Source organism: Sapajus apella, unplaced genomic scaffold (assembly GCF_009761245.1).
Source record: "Sapajus apella isolate SASKATOON/1434 unplaced genomic scaffold, GSC_monkey_1.0 scaffold68, whole genome shotgun sequence".
NCBI classification, from domain to species: domain Eukaryota; kingdom Metazoa; phylum Chordata; class Mammalia; order Primates; family Cebidae; genus Sapajus; species Sapajus apella.
Window position 1 is genome coordinate 6,070,342 of NW_022437008.1, and position 19,292 is coordinate 6,089,633.

A 19,292-nucleotide genomic window follows, 5' to 3' on the forward strand; every position below is an offset into this window, starting at 1 on the left:
GTTTAAGTTGTTGCCCCAGAACTTGCATTTTCAGCCAGTCCCCAGGTGATGCTGACGTTGCTGGTTTGAGAAGCCCTGAATGACAGCAACATTTAATATCACTACGCAAAGACCCCGCCCATTGGGTACTATCAACATTTTTCAGTGTGAATTTAGGTCCCTTAGGGGTCAAGCGGCTCGCCGCCGCCCACACGCGCAAGAAGCGCACTGCCTAGGCCTCTCCTGGACCTCCGAGGTGGGCGGGGTGTAGCTGGCAGCCGCAGGCTCGGGAGCTGCCCCTTTAAGACGAACGCCCGAGGGCTGCAGGCGGCGGCGGCGGGGACGCGGCGAGGTGGGCTCTCAGTCCCGCCCCGGACCCCCCACCAGGCGAGAGGCTGTGCAGGAACTCGCGATCCCCAGGCCCGGCCTGTGTGTCAGCGGCGGGCGCCAGCCCTATGACAGTCCGGGAGAGGGCGCCTCTCCGGGCCGCCTGGGTGGGGGCCGGAACTTCCTGCGCTGCAGCCTCACAGGTCATTTCCCGGCGGGGAGGCTGAGCCCCCAGGAGGTGGGGCCGACCCCGTGAAGCAGACCGCGCGAGGGACTGTGAGGCCGGGACCCCCTCCGCGCCTTTGCACCAACCGTGACCCCTTGCAACTGGGGTGCCCGGCGGAGCTGCGCGCTCTCGGCGCCCCCAGAGCCTGCGCGCCGGGCCCCGTGCGCATTTTGCACGGGGGAGACTGAGGCTGGGAGTGCAAACCTCGCACGGGACACCGCCAGGTGGTGGTAGCCTGAGCCCGCGAGACCCCCACCCCCGCCCCGCGGTCGCCCGCACCCTGGAGCCCTGCTCAGATCACCGACTCCAATGGCGGCGGCGGCGGCGCTGCGGGACCCCGCGCAGGTGAGTGCTTGCGCGTCAGGCCCTCCTGTTCCTGGCGTTGAGATGCAAAAGATGGCTTTGTTCTAGGACTTTTCGCCTTTCCCATTTCCTTGCTTTTTTGTCAGGGGACCCTGGAAGGGAGACGCTCCCAGCTGGGATCCTGAATCAAGGCAGGGTTTATATAGAGAGGCTTCCGTTTCTGAAACGTAATGGGATGAAGGGAGAAAGGACTTTGTAGGCAGAGGAACCAGCTGCGCAAAAGCTTGGGGGTGGGGTGGGGTATGGTGTGGAGACTGAGTTGGGAGTGTTCAGGAACCCCGTCCAGGTCACTGTTACTAGTATTATGTCTGCTGGAACCGGAGAGCTGGTGGGCCGAAGACAGCCCAGAACGGCAGGCCGGAGAGTTGGGCCTCTGTTCTGAGGGCGATGGGAGCCATGGAAGGTTTAGGGCAGAGGAGGGGGATGCTGTGACTCTGGTCTTAATAGCCTCCCTATGGATGCAGAGTGGAGAACTGAATACGGGGTGAGCCGCAGGCAGGAAGGCCAAGGAATAGCCTAGTGGAATAGCCTAGGCCAGCGCTGCTGCCGGCCGGGCGGGGGTGGGGACTAGAGGTAGAGAAAGTGATTGGGAACCTGATGTCTTTTAAGTCAGACTGACGAAATTTTCTGATGTGGAGGGGGAGAAAGAGGGAGGAATTGGTGGTTTTTGTTTGATGAACCCAACTTCGTGAACTAAGTTGGTTGTAGGAGGAATTTTCCATGGAACCAGTGGAAGTTAGATTTTGGCCAGGTCGAGCCTGTGATGTCCCAGAGACCCAGGAGTGGAGTTGAAGAGTGGGCCAGCTAGACACACAGTTAGGGTGTTCTGAGGGATTTGTTAAGGTTATGAGAGACTGGATATTCATGTGAACAATGGCCAGATCGTGCCCCAGAGCCTGCCCAGGAAACCAACCCCCTATCTACAATAAACAATCCATGCAGCAGGAAGCCAGCCTACTGTCTGTCAGACCGGAGGGAAGCCAGATTGCTATCTGGACTGACAATCCAGGAAGTTAAAACAATAACTTCTGTAATGAGCAGTCCCAACGGCCAGGGTTTGATTAACAACAGACACCTTCCCTCATTTTAACTCTTGCTTCTGACTTAAGACCAACCAGAGAAAGGCAGTTATACACCCTAACCAATCACATAGGATGCCCACTTCTAGTTCACCCACCTGCAAATAGGATCCTCCAATCATGGCACGCCTGAAACCTTCCTTTTCTTTCTCTTCTTTCTTTTTTTTTTTTTTTTTTTTTTTTTCGAGACGGTTTCTCACTCTTTTTGTCCAGGCTGGCGTGCAATGGTGCAATCTTAGCTCACTGCAACCTCTGCCTCCCGGGTTCAAGCAATTCTCCTTCCTCAGCCTTCCCAGTAGCTGGGATTACAGGCTTTCCCACTCTTGGCTTGCATTGAGTCTCTTGCTATAGCGAACTTTGAATAAGTATCCTGGGCTTTTCTCATTTCGTTGGTCTTTGTTTATTTCAGCAGTTAGAAACATCCAAAATGTGGCATCTGGTGTGTGGACGGGAGCGTAGCTGTGTGTCAGATTTTGGAGGTAAAACTTCAAGTAGTGGTGACAATGATGTTGAAAAAAGAGGAAGGTGGGGCTGGAAAACTGAAAGGAGGGTTCTTGCTTGGGAACTGTGGCTTGTTTGGCATCGTAAAGACAGGTGAGGAACAGTAGTGGTCACGGTGGTGGCGGTGGGGGTCTGTGGGGGTGTCAGAGTGAGGGACTGTGTTAAGGAAAATTGCCTGTTTCAAAGGCGAGAATTTCCCAGCGCCATACCTTCTTCGTCCACCCCCCACCCCATCCGGGTAGGTAGAAATTCCAGGTGAGCTTCTTTTGTTCAGAAAGCCAGCTAAAAGCCCTGGGAGAAGGGGCTCTGTTGTGGGCCCAAACAACCAATCCAGGATCCGAGTCAAAGGTCAATCACTCCAGAGGACGTTTGAAAGAACTCCTCTCATTGGACAAGAACATGAATAAGGCGGGAGTAACTTCAGGGTTAAAATCCCACTGCCCCCATACCTACAGGGATTTCCCTCTCTGGGATCCCTTCCCTCAACAGCATGGGAGCGCTCTCAAGCACGCTCGTGCGCTCGCTGGCTCTCTCTCTCTCTCTCTCTCTCTCTCTCCCCCTCCCTCTCTCTTTCTCTCTCTCCCCCCCCTCCCTCCCCATCTCCCCCTCCCTCTCTCCCTCTCTCTCTCCCTCCCTCCCTCCCCCTAATAAATCACTTTCTGCAAAACTATTTGGGTCCGATATTTACTTGAATGGTAAGCTCACCACGCCGCCAGGACCCTTTCCCCATTCCTGGGGCAAGTGAGCCCAAGAACCTGGACACGCCTGGTTACATCTTTGGCAAGCACGGGGAGGGAGCTAAGCCCCTGTCTTCCCGCCAGCCTGCCAGTCGGTTGGTTACAAGAGGGTCTGGCAGGTGGCCGGATCTTCCCAGAGAGTGTAGACATGAATGAGATGGATGCTGAGGGTTAGCAGTAGAGGAGGTAATACTGCAGTGAGGCTTGGGCGGGAACTTATATGCTCATCTGTGTTCTCTCCAGGCTTCTGTGGTGACCCTTGATGGCGTTTGTCCTCAGGCTGGGGAATTAGCTTGGGACAAGAGGGGGGGTCAGTTGGCAGAGTTACTGGCCTTAGGTGGGTGGGGGGTAGGATGGCCAAAGGGGTTCACTTTTTTTTTTTTTTTTTTTAAATGACTGTGAGTGATGACAGGGTCAGAATGTGCAACAAAGAAGGCCAAGGGTATGTGACATCCATGGGTGGCTTAGGTTGAAGCCCAGGCCAGGGGAGTTGGGGGTCTCCAAGGCAAGGGTGGAGTGCTCCCTCTCCCCCTTACCTGGGTGTTGCCCTTCGCAGTGGAGGCCATCAAAGGTCTGGGGCAGTCTGGGATTGGGGTTGTGTTTGCCAGGCACTCTCCAGATGCCGTGTGCAGAGTGACAGGTGGAAGCCCATGGAGATGGCTGTGATAGGGGCTGGGATGGGGAGAGAGTAGCAGTGGCAGTGGGAGGCCGTGGTGAGGTCTGGAGCTGTGAGGATGGTGCAGTCCAAAGAATGAAATTGCATGTGGGAGGGAGTGTGAGCTGTTCACCCCAAGGCTCTGGACTGGGGTTTAAGGGAGAAGACCACGTTTGGATCTGAGAAGCGTGGCATTGGCGATACTAGGGAAAGAGGATGCACTTCAGGCCCAGAGCTTACAGGGTGCCTCTCTGCACCCTGCCTGTTGCTGCTGTGTGCTGGGTGCCCACAGAACCAGGGCCTGCCACCTCCTGGAGCTGGGGAGGAGAGTGAGCAGGGGATGGATAGGGAGTCCCAAGGACAGAGACTGATCGTGGAACGAACTGTCCCCATCATGGCAGGGCTGCGTGACCTTTGAGGATGTGACCATTTACTTCTCAAAGGAGGAGTGGGGGCTCCTCGATGAGGCTCAGAGACTCCTGTACTGCGATGTGATGCTGGAAAACTTTGCACTTATAGCCTCACTGGGTAAGGCCGTCACCCCTACCCCAAGGTCCCGAGCTCATCTCTGCCTGTCCCCTTTGCCCAAGAAACAGCTCTTTCCTTCCCACAGCCAGACCACTGGTACTGCTTCCATCCCTACTTTCCTGGTATGCGTGTTGCGGCTTCTAGGGCTAAGCTATGTGCATTGCCCACTCCTCTCCCTGAGCGGCCCCCACACCTGCTGCCTGAAGCCTTGCAGGGAAGCTCCAGGCATGAGGGGTGTTGCAGTCAGGTGCACGACTCCCTCTGACTCTGCCATTCCCTCCCTCCTGGGCGATTATCCAGATCTGACAGTTCTGTGGTTTAGATTCTGCGCCTTTCATTTTGCTATTATTTCCTAAGCCTGACTGTGCCAGGAATTCCAAGCACTGATATGGTTACTGCTTGTTGTAACCACCAGGATGTCTCTTGTGTCTATGGATTTCCCTCTCTGGAATCCACCCCCACAGCAGCGTGGGAGCTGTCTCTCCCTCTCTCCCTGTACAGATATCCTCTTCAGATTTCCTGTCCCATAGTCTGTCATGGGGTAGTTCAACTGGGCAGGTGCTGGCCACTGACCCACCCTGTCTTTCCCTTAGGACTTATATCTTTCAGGTCCCACATTGTTTCCCAGCTGGAGATGGGGAAAGAGCCCTGGGTGCCTGACAGTATGGATATGACTTCAGCCATGGCCAGAGGAGCTTATGGCAGGCCTGGCTCTGGTAAGCAGCAACAGGAGCTGGGGGAGGATGTGACCTCACCACTGTGTTTACATCATACAGCATATTCACTCCTTTTCATCATCTTTTAGTACTGATGCCAGTAGCCAGACCTCGTCTCTACTTTTCCTTCCCCGTGCTTGATACATTGTCCACTTGTCATTGCTATTCTGAATTGGACGCCCTGGCTGTGCCCCACCTTTCTGGCCTCCATTTCTCTCTTTCAGCTTCCTCTGCGTCACTTTGCAACATTGGCCTACACTTAGTATGTTGTGAGATATGTGCTTTTTCTTTGACATGCTCGAACACCAGCTACTCAGCTGCAGGTTTTTCTGGGTCTAGATGCTCTCACTGCATAGCCTTGACAGGCTACCAGCAGCCCCGACCTTGCCAAAAGCCCTTTAAAGAGAAGTGAGTGAGAGACCCTGCCTCTCTGCCCAAGACTGTCCCCCTTCCTGTGTCCCTGGTCCTGATAAGGCCTCCCATATTTTGTGACCAGGTTAGGCACAGTATATGGCAGAGCAGATTATTCCTTATCCTGACCTGAGCATTCTCTTGTTACCAGCAATCCTGTGGACTCATTCTTAGGTCAGCCAAGCATAGGTGATAGGGCACGTTCCTTCTAGGTAAAGTTTATACGAATGTCAGCAGCATTTCTCTGCTTTCAGATTTTTGCCATGGAACAGAGGGCAAGGAGTTACCTTCTGAGCATAATGTTTCTGTAGAAGGAGTGGCACAGGACAGGAGTCCCAAGCCAGCTCTGTGCCCCGAGAAGACCTGCCCCTCTGACATATGTTGCCTGTGCTTGAAAGACATCTTGCATTTGGCTGAACACCAGGCAGCACATCCCAGGCAGAAACCATTTGTGTGTGAGGCATATGTGAAAGGCTATGAGTTGAGTGCAAACCTTGCCCAGAAACAGGTGCAGCAGAACGTACACAACCCCATTGGAAGGGAGGGGGACGAGGTTTCGCCTGTGGAGACCGACGGAGACCACACATCAGAGCAGCTTTTCACCTGCAGGGAGGACGGGAAGGACTTTGTGGCCAGAGCAGAGTTTCTGCAGCATGAGGTCACTCCTAGCAATGGGGAGCCACATAAGGCCACTGAAGTTGTGGTGGATTTTCACACCGCACAGAGGCATAACAAGTGCCGTCAATCTGGGGATGCCATCAATGACAAATCCACTCTTGTTCAGCACCAGAGAATCCACAGCAGAGAAAGGCCTTATGAGTGCAGCAAATGTGGAATCTTCTTCAGTTATGCCGCTGGCCTCATCCAGCACCAGAAAGTTCACAATAGAGGAAAACCGTATGAGTGCTGCGAATGTGGAAAATTCTTCAGCCAGCACTCCAGCCTTGTTAAACATCGCAGGGTTCACACCGGTGAAAGCCCTCACGTGTGCGGTGACTGTGGGAAGTTCTTCAGCCGAAGCTCCAACCTCATCCAGCACAAGAGGGTTCACACTGGCGAAAAGCCGTATGAGTGCAGTGACTGTGGGAAGTTCTTCAGCCAGCGTTCCAACCTCATTCATCATAAGAGGGTTCACACGGGAAGAAGTGCCCATGAGTGCAGTGAATGTGGGAAATCCTTCAACTGCAACTCCAGCCTGATTAAACATTGGAGAGTTCACACTGGAGAAAGACCTTACAAGTGCAACGAATGTGGGAAATTCTTCAGCCACATCGCCAGCCTCATTCAGCATCAGATAGTTCACACTGGTGAGCGGCCTCACAGGTGCAGCGAGTGTGGGAAAGCCTTCAGTCGAAACTCTGATCTCATGAAACATCAGCGAGTTCATACTGGTGAGCGGCCTTATGAGTGCAACGAATGTGGAAAGTTGTTTAGCCAGAGCTCCAGCCTCAATAGCCATCGGAGACTTCACACTGGCGAACGGCCCTACCAGTGTAGTGAATGTGGGAAATTCTTTAACCAAAGCTCCAGCCTCAATAACCACCGGAGACTTCACACCGGCGAGCGGCCTTATGAGTGCAGCGAATGTGGGAAAGCCTTCAGGCAGAGGTCCAATCTGAGGCAGCACCTGAAGGTTCACAAACCAGATAGGCCTTATGAGTGCAGTGAATGTGGGAAAGCCTTCAGCCAGAGGCCTACCCTTATTCGGCATCAGAAGATTCACACCAGAGAAAGGAGCATGGAGAATGTGCTCCGTCCCTGTTCAGTGCAGCAGCACACAGCAGAGATAAGCTCTGAGAACAGACCTTTTGAGGGTGCTGTCAACTACAAGTCGAACCTTTTTCATCCACGTACCCACCCTGGGGAGGTTCCCTAGGAATGCTAGCTATGTTGGAAGCTTTCTGGAGCCAAGTTACATTCTCTTACCATGGATTTTATCAGCATTTTTTCACTGCTGGGGTTGTGATAGAAGCCACATCAGCACCACACACTGCAGTTCTCCAGAGAATGTGTTGACCACTCCACTGTGCTCAGGGAAGGCAGACCTCTCCTCTCCCTTTCCAGTCCCTAAAGGGAATTGAGAGTAGTCTGAAGCCATGGGGAGACGTCATTCCCACCCTGTGTGGCTGGTTTAGCTGTGGACATGATCAGCCTTTGGCTGTGAAGACCTGAGCAGGGTTCTGCTGACAGCTTGTTCTAGAGAAGGTTTCCCTTTCTCTGGGACATTGTTGGTTTTGTGTTATGCCTGTGATGGATTCATCCAGCCTTCATGTTACTCAGTGCAACAACTTGTCTCTTGTGTATCACCCTGTTTTGTGCGATGATAAAGGCCTTACGATAAAGCTGCCTTTAATCTTCCATGGTCTGATCACTGTGTAAGGTGGTTCTAGAACAGAGCTAAGATCCACCAAACTAAAGGGGTGGCCAGATTATCTTGGAGGGGACAGGAGGATGGCAGAGAACAGCTGTCAATCCAGACTGGGCCTCATTTACATTGCTACCAAGTCCTGCTAGGAAAAATTGTAGGAATTTATTATGATCTGAATGGCATGAATTTGTACCCCGAGGAGGGGGCAGTTGTGACAACCTCCAGTTCATGTGGGAGCAGCATGAATTGGGTCCCTTATTCCCAAGGGGTGCCCCATATTCCCCAACACTATAAAGCAGATGCTGTTTAGCACCTGCCAAGGGGCCATATGCCCTGAAGTTCAGCATTAGGCAGGTGTCTCTTAACTGTTAAGACCTACAAGGCCCTGCTGGGACCATAAATTGTACAAAAACACTGGGTGTGATTAACAGGGAGTAGGTGAGATTATAGTAAACCAGGAGAAATGGACCTGTTCTAAAGGTGCACCCATGAATGTTCCCTTGAATGTGGCTATGCAGGATTCAGGGTTTGCAGAAATTCTCAGGACCTCTAGACCTCTGTCCTAGGACTAATGTTACTGGCAGAGCAAATAATCTCAAGATTTTAGTTTTATGGATTACTGTCTCTGTGCTGTGCAGCTCAAGGCCAGTGCTGTGCTTGCAGGAAAATAGGGACTAAGAAAAAGCAGATCTTATACTACAGGGATTATAGCATCTATGACGTAGCCAGCCATTCTTTGTTCCCAAAGCAAGAAGAAAGAGATGGCAGAGTCAATATAGGGTTGCCAAATCTGATTTTCTAACATGAGTAGGAGGTTGGATTTTTATGTGCAACAGTTCCTTTCAGTGCTTTGTTGATATGTAATTGTCATGCAATAATTGTACATATTTGGTAAGTTTTGTTAACTCAGGGAACCAACACCATAACCATGATAATGAACGTATCCATCACATGCAAAGCTACCTCATGCCCTTTACAAGCCCTCCTTGCCTTCCCAGGGAACCATTGATTTACATTTTTCACTTGAGATTTGTTTGCCTTTTCTAGAATTAATACAATTGGAATCATAAAGTATTTATACTTTTTTGTGGTCTGATTTCTTTCATGCAGCATAATTATCTTGAGAATCATCCATGCTTTGTGTATATATGGTTCATTCCTTTTACTACTGAGTAGTGCTCTGCTGGGTGAGTGCACCATAGTTTTTTATAGTTTATTTTAAAATGTTAAAAAATATGATGAAATACATATAATACAAAATTTACCATCCTAACCATTTTAAGTGTATACTTCAGTGGTAATGAGTAGATTCGTATTGTTATGCAACCACCACCACTGTTCATCTCCAGAACTCTTCAATCTTGCCAACCTTTAGAGTTATCAACATGTAAGATAACATCACCTGTGATCAGAAATAATTTTACTTCTTCCTTTCCGATCTGGCTGCCTTTTACTTCTTTTCTTTCATAATTACACTGGCTAGGACTTCCAGTACCATGTTGAACAGAAGTAAAGAAAGAGGACATCTTTGCCTTGTTCCTGATCAGAAAGCTTTTGGTTTTTCACGATTGAGAATGATTTAACTGTGGGGTTTTTTTTATATATGGCTTTTGTTACATTAACATAGTTTTCTTTTATTCATTTCTTGAGTGTTTTTTTTTTAAACATGAAATGGTATTGAATTTTTGTCAAGTGCTTTTTCTGCATCAAGATAGATGATTTTTCCCGTTTACTCTGTTACTATGGTATAGTATATTGATTGTTTTTCATGTGTTGAACCATCTTGCATTCTAGGAATAAATTCCACTTGGGCATGCTTTATAATCCTTTTAACATGCTGCTTAATTTGGTTTGCTAATATTTGATTTGGAATTTTGACATCAATTTTCTTAAGGGATATTGGTCTGTAGTTTTCTTGTGTTTGTCTGGCTTTGGCATCAGGGCAATTCTGGCTTCATAAAATGAGTTAGGAAGTGCTCTCTCCTTCGATTTTTGGAAAAGTTTAAGAAGGATTGGTGTTAGTTCTTCAAGTGTATGGTATCATTCACCAGATAAGCTGTCCGGTCAGGGCTTTTACTGGTTTGTTAAAAATTAGTTGGTTATTTTCTTTGCATGTTTCTGGGTTCTCTATTCTGTTCTTTAGACCTACGTTGTTTACCCCTCCTCAGTACCAGTGTCTTGTGTCCTTATCTATATAATAACCTGTAATATCAGACAGGGTGATTTCTCCAACAAAGGCTTTAAAATCTGCCCACATTCACATCAGCTGACACATTTGTTAGCGCCCTAAGAGATCCCTTCACTGTCAAGGTTTGGCAACCTTTTCTCATGTGTCCTTGAGTCTCTAGACCACATCTGATGGCCAGAAGTTTCCCAAGGGCTTCTGATAAAAGAAACTGCCCTTCTCAAATTCATGCTAGGCCTCCATTAAAACAAAAGGACTAGCTACATAGTAGGCTCTTCTAGAAACAGAGACTTTCACAGACCTAATACCTAGCTGCCCATTTGTTTTGGGTCAAGAAACAGCAACCCATAAACTTGGCATGACTACCGAGGCCTCAACAGGATAGAGCCAAATCTGGGCCCTCTGGCATATTCCATCTACAAGAGGGGTGGTCTCCTGTGTCCTCAGTCTCTTGCCACATGCCATGGTACTGGAGGAAGTCACCCCCTCTCCTAGACCGGTTGGCTACCTGGGGAGCCCCTTGGGATTAACCAAGTAAACAGCAATAGGAGTTTGCAGACTGTGTGAATGATACTGTCAGCCATCATAAATATTGATTTTGTGTGTGTGTTTTTTTGTTTTTTTTTTTTTGAGACAGAGTTTCACTTTTGTTACCCAGGCTGGAGTGCAATGGCGTGATCTCGGCTCACCGCAACCTCCGCCTCCTAGGTTCAGTCAATTCTCCTGCCTCAGCCTCCTGAGTAGCTGGGATTACAGGCATGCGCCACCATGCCCAGCTGATGTTTTGTATTTTTAGTAGAGACGGGGTTTCACCATGTTGACCAGGATGGTCTCGATCTCTTGACCTCATGATCCACCCACCTCGGCCTCCCAAAGTGCTGGGATTACAGGCGTGAGCCACCGCGCCCGGCGTGTTGTTTTTTAAATTAGTGGAATCTTGCTACATTGCATCTCTTAGGATGTCCCCAAGAGTCAACACAATTGGTCAAACTTCAGGCACAATTGGTCAAACTTCAGGCAGTCATCTTAGCACTGGATGACCTGGTCAACAAATGGCCACATCTTCACATTTATTGCAAACTTCTGGGCCATTCCCTCAGAGTTGTCCATTTCAGAGTAAAAAGCTCTAGGAATCTCCTACCTCACAGATACCTAAAGCATAAATGTAAATCACACATGTCTCTACATCTATGGCCACAATACAAGGCCAAATAACTCTTTATTTCCTTCAGAGTTAGATATGACTGATAATAACCAAGGCATACATTTCATTTCCCAGAATACACAATTCTGGGTTCTTGGTGAAGCTATCCAATGGAACTTTCATGTCCCTGATAGATGCCAGATAGTCAATTTATTCTATTTTATTTATTTATTTATAGAGACAGGGTCTCATTACATTGCCCAGGCTTATCTCCCAGGCTCAAGTGAACCTCCCATCTCAGGCTTCCAGCCTCCCAATGGAATTGTGCCCAGCTGAGATAGCTAGTTTAATTGAGGTCTCCTCAATTTCTTTTCAAATTCCAGTCTAGCAAGTGGACCCCTAAATGGGTCTCTATGTTGCTGGAGGTCCTAATCTATCTTAATAAATGTTCAGTCTTCCCTCATTCCGTAAGTGCTGTAGGCCAGATCAAGGGTGCATATTTTCCCATGATCCATTAATCATAGATTGTCCCAGGGACCAGGCAATTACTCATCTGCTTTCATTGATCTGCAGTTCAGGGACCCAAACCCTTCAAATCAGCCATTGTTTCAATCAGATGATACATGTTGAGGCCTATATGCTTGCATTTGCCTAATACAAGCCCTACCATCCAAAGATCTTGCCAGTTTTTCCATCACCAGTCAAACCAACAACTGAGGCAAAAGGCCCACAATAATTGGCCAAGTTAGAAGTCCTGCCTACAGGATGATGCTGAAGCTCCCGCCTCTCAGCTTCATTCTAGTACCATAGAGCCATTAAAACAACACACATATCAACTCGATTGGATATTCTCTTTAAAAGGGATACCCCGGTTCCACATCCCAGATGATGTTGCCCTGGGCCAGGAGCTCACCATGGTCTCCAATGACATCACCCTAGCTATCTTAGTCCATTTGTGTTGCTATAAAGGATACTCGAGGCTGAGTAATTTATAAAGAAAAGAGGTTTATTTGGCTCACAGTTCTGCAGGCTGAACAAGAAGCATGGCACCTGCATCTGCTTGGCTTTTGGTGAGGGCTTCAAACTGCTTCCACTCATGGTAGAAAGCAAAGGGGAGCGGGAGTGCAGAGATCACTTGGCAAGAGCAGAAGGAAGAGAGAGAGTGGGGAGGTGCCAGGCTTTTTTTTTTTTTTAACAATCAGCTCCCAGGGAACTCTGGCAGGAACTCACCAAGGGGGAAGTGATTCATCACCATGAGGACAACACTAAGCCCTTCAGGAGGATCAGCTCGCACGACCCAAACACCTCCCATTAGGCCCCCACCTCCAACATTGGGATCAAATTTCAGCATGAGATTGGGCGTGGTGGCAGATGCCTGTAGTCTCAGCTATTTGGGAGGCCGAGGCAGGAGAATTGCTTGAGCCTGGGAGGCGGAGGTTGCAATGAGCAAAGATTGTGCCGCTGCACTCCAGCCTGGGTGACAGAGCAAGACGCCATCTCAAATAACTCAGGGGAAATAACTCAGAAGCAACTCAGGGGAAAGATGAAAATTCCACTCTGTTTCAGGGCTGCCTAGTTGAAGCTTTCAGAAATATACTAATGAAGACTCTTTGAAGGGGTGAGCTCTCCTGGGTGTGTATTTTATTGCTCAATCTGCCCCTGACATTAGGAGGAAGCTACAAAAGGAAGAAGTGGGACCTCAAATTCCAATGAGCCAACTCTTGGGAGTTTACAGCAATAGGGATAGAGGAGTTAATAAGGCAGTGGTCCCAATAGTTGCTAATCCTTACACAATATAGACCCAAGTTCCTGAAGATGTTAACTGGTTTACAGTATTTGACTCATAGGTTGTTTTCTTTTGTATACCTTTACACCTCGACTTCCAATATATTTTTGCATTTGAATGGACTGATCCACACATTCATGCTACACCTCAGTTTACCTGGACTGTCCTCCCCTAAGGTTTTAGGGACAGTCCCCATCTCTTTGGGAATGCATTGGCAAAAGAATTAAGGGAAGTACAATTAACTATTGAATTCCTCCTACAATATATGGATGACCAATTGATATCCAGCCCTACTAGAGAAGACTCTGATAGAAATACAGTTTAGGCCCTTAACATCACTGTGCTGACTTCCATCCCCATGCATTGGATTGGCCTCTTCTTGAAGGTTACATGTATGGATTCACATGGTGTGCACTGCTTTTTGTCCAGGGTCTTTCTCTTGATATCCTGTTTGTGAGATTGATAGTACAAGGATTAATTTCTGTCTTGAGACTGTTGATGCAGTTGTTCCTTAGTTTATACAAATTCCCTTTACCTCACTTGCACCCTCAGAAATCATAGCTCCAAAATAGCAGAACACCCAACATTCTCTTTTCTTTTATTTTTTTTAGAGACGGGGTTTCACCATGTTGGTCAGGCTGGTCTTGAACTCCCGAGCTCAGGTGATCCGCCCGCCTTGGCCTCCAAAGTGCTTGAATTACAGTCATGAGCCACCATGCCCAGCCACCCAACATTTTCTGAAAAAAAACAGAAACAGAGCAGAAAGTCGGTCATCAGTCAATTTAGACCCATGCTTTTCAATCCTCCCTGAGTACCTGGAGAACTTTTAGAGCTCCTCATGTCCAGGCTTCATCCCAGAATTTTGTTACATTTGGCCCATAGTCAGGGCATCCCCAGGTGGTTCTTTTGTTCAGGGAGGTTGAGACACACTGACTCGAGTTAATTATAAAATAATTGCTGGTATGAAATGTCTCTTTCTCAGGGTCCCATGGCTGTAAAGGGGGAAGGGCTTGACCCTGAACAGTGTTGGATTCTGTAGGATGGAGATTGAGGCGGATGAATGTTACATAGATGGTGATCATGACCCTCTGTAGACTCTTGCCCCAGGGATGTTTTTTGTGCTCTTGGTTTGATTTCCAGGTTACAGGTCAACATTTTCTTTGCATGGAAGGGAGCAGCCTGATTCTGGGCTCCTGCTCTTGTCTCGAACACCAGACTGAATATAGAGCTTCATTTTTATCTTTACCCAAATATTGCTGTCCTATTTCTCCATGATCGGGGTGTCTTCTTCCCAAATCAGAACTGAGCTACCTGATGGAAAATGAGCAAGATTATTGCGTGATAAAGAGACACCTCTCCTAAAGTTCCTGTCCAGGTAGGTGACCAGGAGCTGGGCAGGTGGGGGACCCTGAACTCCACAGATCAGTTGGGGACCTCTTTGGGAAGAGGGAAGCCTCTTGTTGTAACCTCCCTGGGGGCTTGGGATCCATACAGCCCTTTGACCATCCTCTTACCCCCTACATGCTTCCCTGCTACTGGAGGAGGTATAGGTTGTATTAGGTTAAAAATCAAGTTCCAAGCTCCATGTCTTTGGGCTTAATACTTGACATCGCCCCTCTCCAACCTTGTGAGATACTGCATGATTTCATCAGTGTAAAAACTGGCTAAGTTAATGCTGGCTATTGTAACACGAAACACTTTGTAATATCAGCATCCCAGCACAGGGAGAGTTTTTGGTTTTTGCCTTTTTCTTTTCCTCATTCATGCCAAGATCCACTCAGGTCAGCAAGGAGCTCTGTACCACACAGTTATTCTGGGAACAAGAAACATTCTATTATCAACATGTGGCTTAACTTAAAGTTTTCTTGGCATTATCTGTCAGCAGAAGAACAATGAGAAAGAGAAGTCATACCCACTTGCACACACACATTGCCATATGGGCAATGTATGGACCAAACTGGGCATTTGGCCACACCTGGATTCTCAGGGCTAGGAAGTGGTTTGGCTGTGCACCCAAAAAGGAGAGAAAATGGGTTTGGGGGACAACTATCTCAATCTGCTACACTTAGCCTACATTTAGCAAATGGTGGTAATAATACTTTTCATCTCATTGGATTGTCTGAGGGTGTAGTTAGATAATATGTGGAACTATATAAGGTGATGCCTGAAACACAGTGGCTCTAAAAGACTTAGCTATTTGTATTGGTATTGTGCCTGTAATAACATTCATTACAATGAATAATAATGACACATTTCTTTTTTCTAATTTCTTTTATTTTTAATTGACAATACATATTTATGGAGTACAATATGATATCTTGATACATATTTACAATGTGGACTGATTACATCAAGCTAATTAAATCTATCATTTCATATATTAATATCAATTTTTATAATAAAACATTTAAAATCTACTATTTTAGCAATTTTAAGATATACAGTACATTGTTTATTATAGTCACAGTTCTGTGCCGTAGATTAATAAAACTTATTCCTCCTTTTTAACTGAAATGTGTACCCTTGATCAACATCTTTCCCTCCTCTTCCTCTCCCCCTCCTCCCAGGCCCTCTATTCTCTACTTCTATGAGTTCAACTTTTTTCAATTCCACATATAAATGAGATCACACAGTGTTTGTCTTTCTGTGCTCGACTTACTTCAATTGGTGTAATGTTTTCCAGGGTCATCATGTTGTTTCAATTGACAGAATTTCCCTCTTTTTTTAAGGCCGATTAGTATTGCATTGTCAATATATGCTATACTTTCTGTATTCATTCATCCATTGACAGACACTTAGGTTGATGCTTATGAATGATGCTACAATGATCATGACAGTGCAGATATATTTTAGGCAAACCGGTCGAAATTTATTTGAATATGTAAGCAGAACTGGGATTGCTTGATCACATGATAATTCTATTTTCAGTTTTTTGAGAAATTTTCATACTGTTTTCCATAATGGCTGCATTAATTTACATTTCTACCAAGAGTGCACATTTCTGTCTGGACTCAGACAGAAAAGAGCCTTTCTTCCTCTATCAGTTTCTGTCTCCATTTACACTCTGCATCCCACCATGTCCCACCTTCTTCATCCACCTATCTGTCTGTGTGCACATGCATTGTTCCTTTTGTCAGACACTCAGAAGCAGTCATTTCTCCATGCCTACCTCCTCCTCCTGTCCCATAAAACCTTGAGGTATCTCTTGGTCTTGTTTGTCCCACATCTGGGCTGCTGAAGGTACCTAGGAGCCATCATTGTGTTAATTGGTACCACCAGAGATTGACGGTCTCCCTTTCTGGTAGTTCCTCAGACTGCACAGTCAGCTGCATGTTTCTGGCCAACCCCTCCTCAGCCTCTTGGAGCTTGTTCCAAAACTTTACCCTTCTCCCCAATCCCATATCCCCATGTGAAAGTCTCAAAGGCATTTCAGAATCATCATGCCTAAAAAGGAACTCATGATCTTGTCCGCGGCTCCCACTTCCCCAGTTGTAGTGACTGGCTCTGCCATCTGGAAAATTGAGAGAGTAGAAAAAAAACCTCACACAAAACCTCAACATTTTAACCCAGCCGATCACTGTGAAACCCAACCTCCCAAGTTCTCTCCGTTTTACATCCAACACTTCCGAATTCATCGCCTGCATCAACTCCGTCAGCTCTACCACTAACCCCCTAGTCCACAGCATCATCACCTCTTGCCTGCATGATGCTGACAGACTCCTAACTGATCTCTGCAGATCTGCTCTGTGCCTTTGTTCAGCTCTCTCTCCTGCGTCAGTTCCCCCATACACTCAGATCTTATTCCAAACCTTCTTTCTTTTACTCCCTCCCTCCCTTCCTTCCTTCCTCTTCTCTTTTTTTTTTTTTAGACGGAGTTTCACTCATGTTACCCAGGCTGGAGTGCAATGGCGCGATCTCGGCTCACCGCAACCTCCGCCTCCTGGGTTCAGGCAATTCTCCTGCCTCAGCCTCCTGAGTAGCTGGGATTACAGGCACGCACTACCATGCCCAGCTAATTTTTTGTATTTTTAGTAGAGACGGGGTTTCACCATGTTGACCAGGATGGTCTCGATCTCTTGACCTCGTGATCCACCCGCCTCGGCCTCCCAAAGTGCTGGGATTACAGGCTTGAGCCACCGCGCCCGGCCTTCCTCTTCTCTTTCTTGCACAGGATGTCACTCTGTTATGAAGGATGGAGTGCAGTGGTACAGCTACAGCCTCAACCTCCTGGGCTCAAGCAATTCTCTCACCTCAGCCTCCCAAGTAGCTGAGACTACAGGCACACACCACCACACCCAGCGTACTTTTAAAATTTTTTGTAGAGACAAGGTCCCATCACGTTGCCCAGCCTGGCCTCAAACTCCTGACCTCAAGTAATTCTCCCACCTCAGTCTGCCAAAGTGCTGGGATTACAGGCATGAGCCGCCACACCTGGCCATGTGTGATCTACTCTGAAAGACACTTTGCACCTGGTTAGATACCAAGTAACACACCCAGGGCAGAAATCACACGCATGTGGTATGTGGAGAAAATTCTGAGTGAGTGTAAACCTTCCCCAGCAACAGGTGCAGAGAATATAGAGAAGTCCATCAGAAAGGAGTAGGGCAGGATCTTGCTTATGAAGACCTGAAACAACCACATGTCAGAAGAGCCTTTCCCATGCAGGGAGGATGGAGACTTTCTAGCCACAGCAGGCTTTCTCCAGCATAAGGTCACTCCTAGCACGGGGGAGCCACACAAGAGCGTACCATGTGCAGCAGCCTTTCTTATCATGCAGAGGCATTACCAGTGCAGTGAATTTGGAAATGCCTTCAGCCACAATTACACAGTTGTTCAGCACCAGAGAGTCTGCACTGGGGAAAAGGCCTTATGGGTGTAGAGAATATGGGGAATTCTGTAGACAGGCCTCCACTCCCAATATGCATCTGAGTTCACACTGAAGAAAAGTCTGTGTAGCAAATGAAATGCCTTTAACAGCAAGTGAGATTTGCTCAGCATCAGCAAATCCACATTGGATAAAGGCCTTATGAGTGTACCTCCTAAGAGATGTGAGCTGGGGACCCTGCCTTTCTATCTGGAGCAGTGGTTAAATTTGACAATCACTACTCTGACCTCTTTGAACACCAAAGAGTTCACACCGGAGAAAAACCTTATGAGTACAGCAAATGTGAGAAATTATTCAAAGCTCCAGCCTCAGTAAACAGCTTATGCCCAGCAACTAAAGATCACCAGATCTTGTCTCATCAAGACACTGTCAGCTCACCCACCCAGACATGTAGCCCACCAGAAGAGGTCAATAATTCTGGGCACTGTGAAAAGTGAAAGCATTATATCCAAAGAGGCACCCCAGGATGGAGCAGAAATGAGAAAACAATGAAAACACAATTTTGCGATCACTTCTGCTCATTTCCATGGCCCACTCAAATAGCCCCACATGTAAGAGAAGCTGGGATGTGCTGTCCTCCAGAGGAACCAGAAAGAGATAATAGGACTGATAAGCCCTGACCATTTTCTAGCAAAATCCACTTATTTAGTCATCGGATTTCCATTCCATTATTTATCCTATATATTCTACATTCTCACATGCTTCTTAATATGAGAAGCCAAGGCTGGGCGCGGTGGCTCAAGCCTGTAATCCCAGCACTTTGGGAGGCCGAGGCGGGTGGATCACGAGGTCAAGAGATCGAGACCAACCTGGTCAACATGGTGAAACCCCGTCTCTACTAAAAATACAAAAAATCAGCTGGGCATGGTGGCGTGTGTCTGTAATCCCAGCTACTCAGGAGGCTGAGGCAGGAGAATTGCCTGAACCCAGGAGGCGGAGGTTGCGGTGAGCCGAGATCGTGCCATTGCACTCCAGCCTGGGTAACAAGAGCGAAACTCCGTCTCAAAAAAAAAAAAAAAAAATATGAGAAGCCAAAATCTCCACCCATAATTTTTAATGGCAAAAACCTCAATTACTTTTGCAGCAACCTATAGCATAAAAACATTCATATTCCTTATTAACTTTTACCTATAGGATCTATAGAGATGTTTTCTCATTCCTCATATTGATAATTTGTATATTTTCTAATTCTTGACAAAACTTTGCTAGGTTTATCAATTTCATTGATCTCAAGCTTCTAGTTTCACTGATTTTCTCTAAGTTTTTTCTGCTTATTTCATTGATTTCTATTTTGATCTTTAGTACATCCTTTTTCTGAATCCTTTTGTTTCTTTTCTTTTTCTGATGTCTTAATGTGGAAACTAAGACCCATGATTGAGACCCTTCAGTAGATCTCTAGAAA

General features: G+C 47.3%; 1 protein-coding gene across 2 annotated transcripts; it reads left to right on the forward strand.

Moving 5' to 3' along the window:
- The first annotated feature begins 275 nt into the window (after positions 1–275).
- On the forward strand, positions 276–9,714 carry ZNF792 (zinc finger protein 792). 2 transcript variants are annotated; one of them, XM_032249093.1, is made up of 5 exons: positions 804–877; positions 2,387–2,453; positions 4,269–4,395; positions 4,989–5,111; positions 5,777–9,714. In XM_032249093.1, the coding sequence occupies exons 3-5, from the start codon at positions 4,362–4,364 to the stop codon at positions 7,396–7,398; spliced, it is 1,779 nt and encodes a 592-aa protein (XP_032104984.1). In that variant the 5' UTR covers positions 804–877; positions 2,387–2,453; positions 4,269–4,361; the 3' UTR covers positions 7,399–9,714. The 2 variants fall into 2 exon arrangements, with proteins under 2 accessions (XP_032104983.1, XP_032104984.1); XM_032249092.1 differs by lacking the exon at positions 2,387–2,453 and having other exon boundaries at positions 276–877.
- Positions 9,715–19,292: the final 9,578 nt, after the last annotated feature.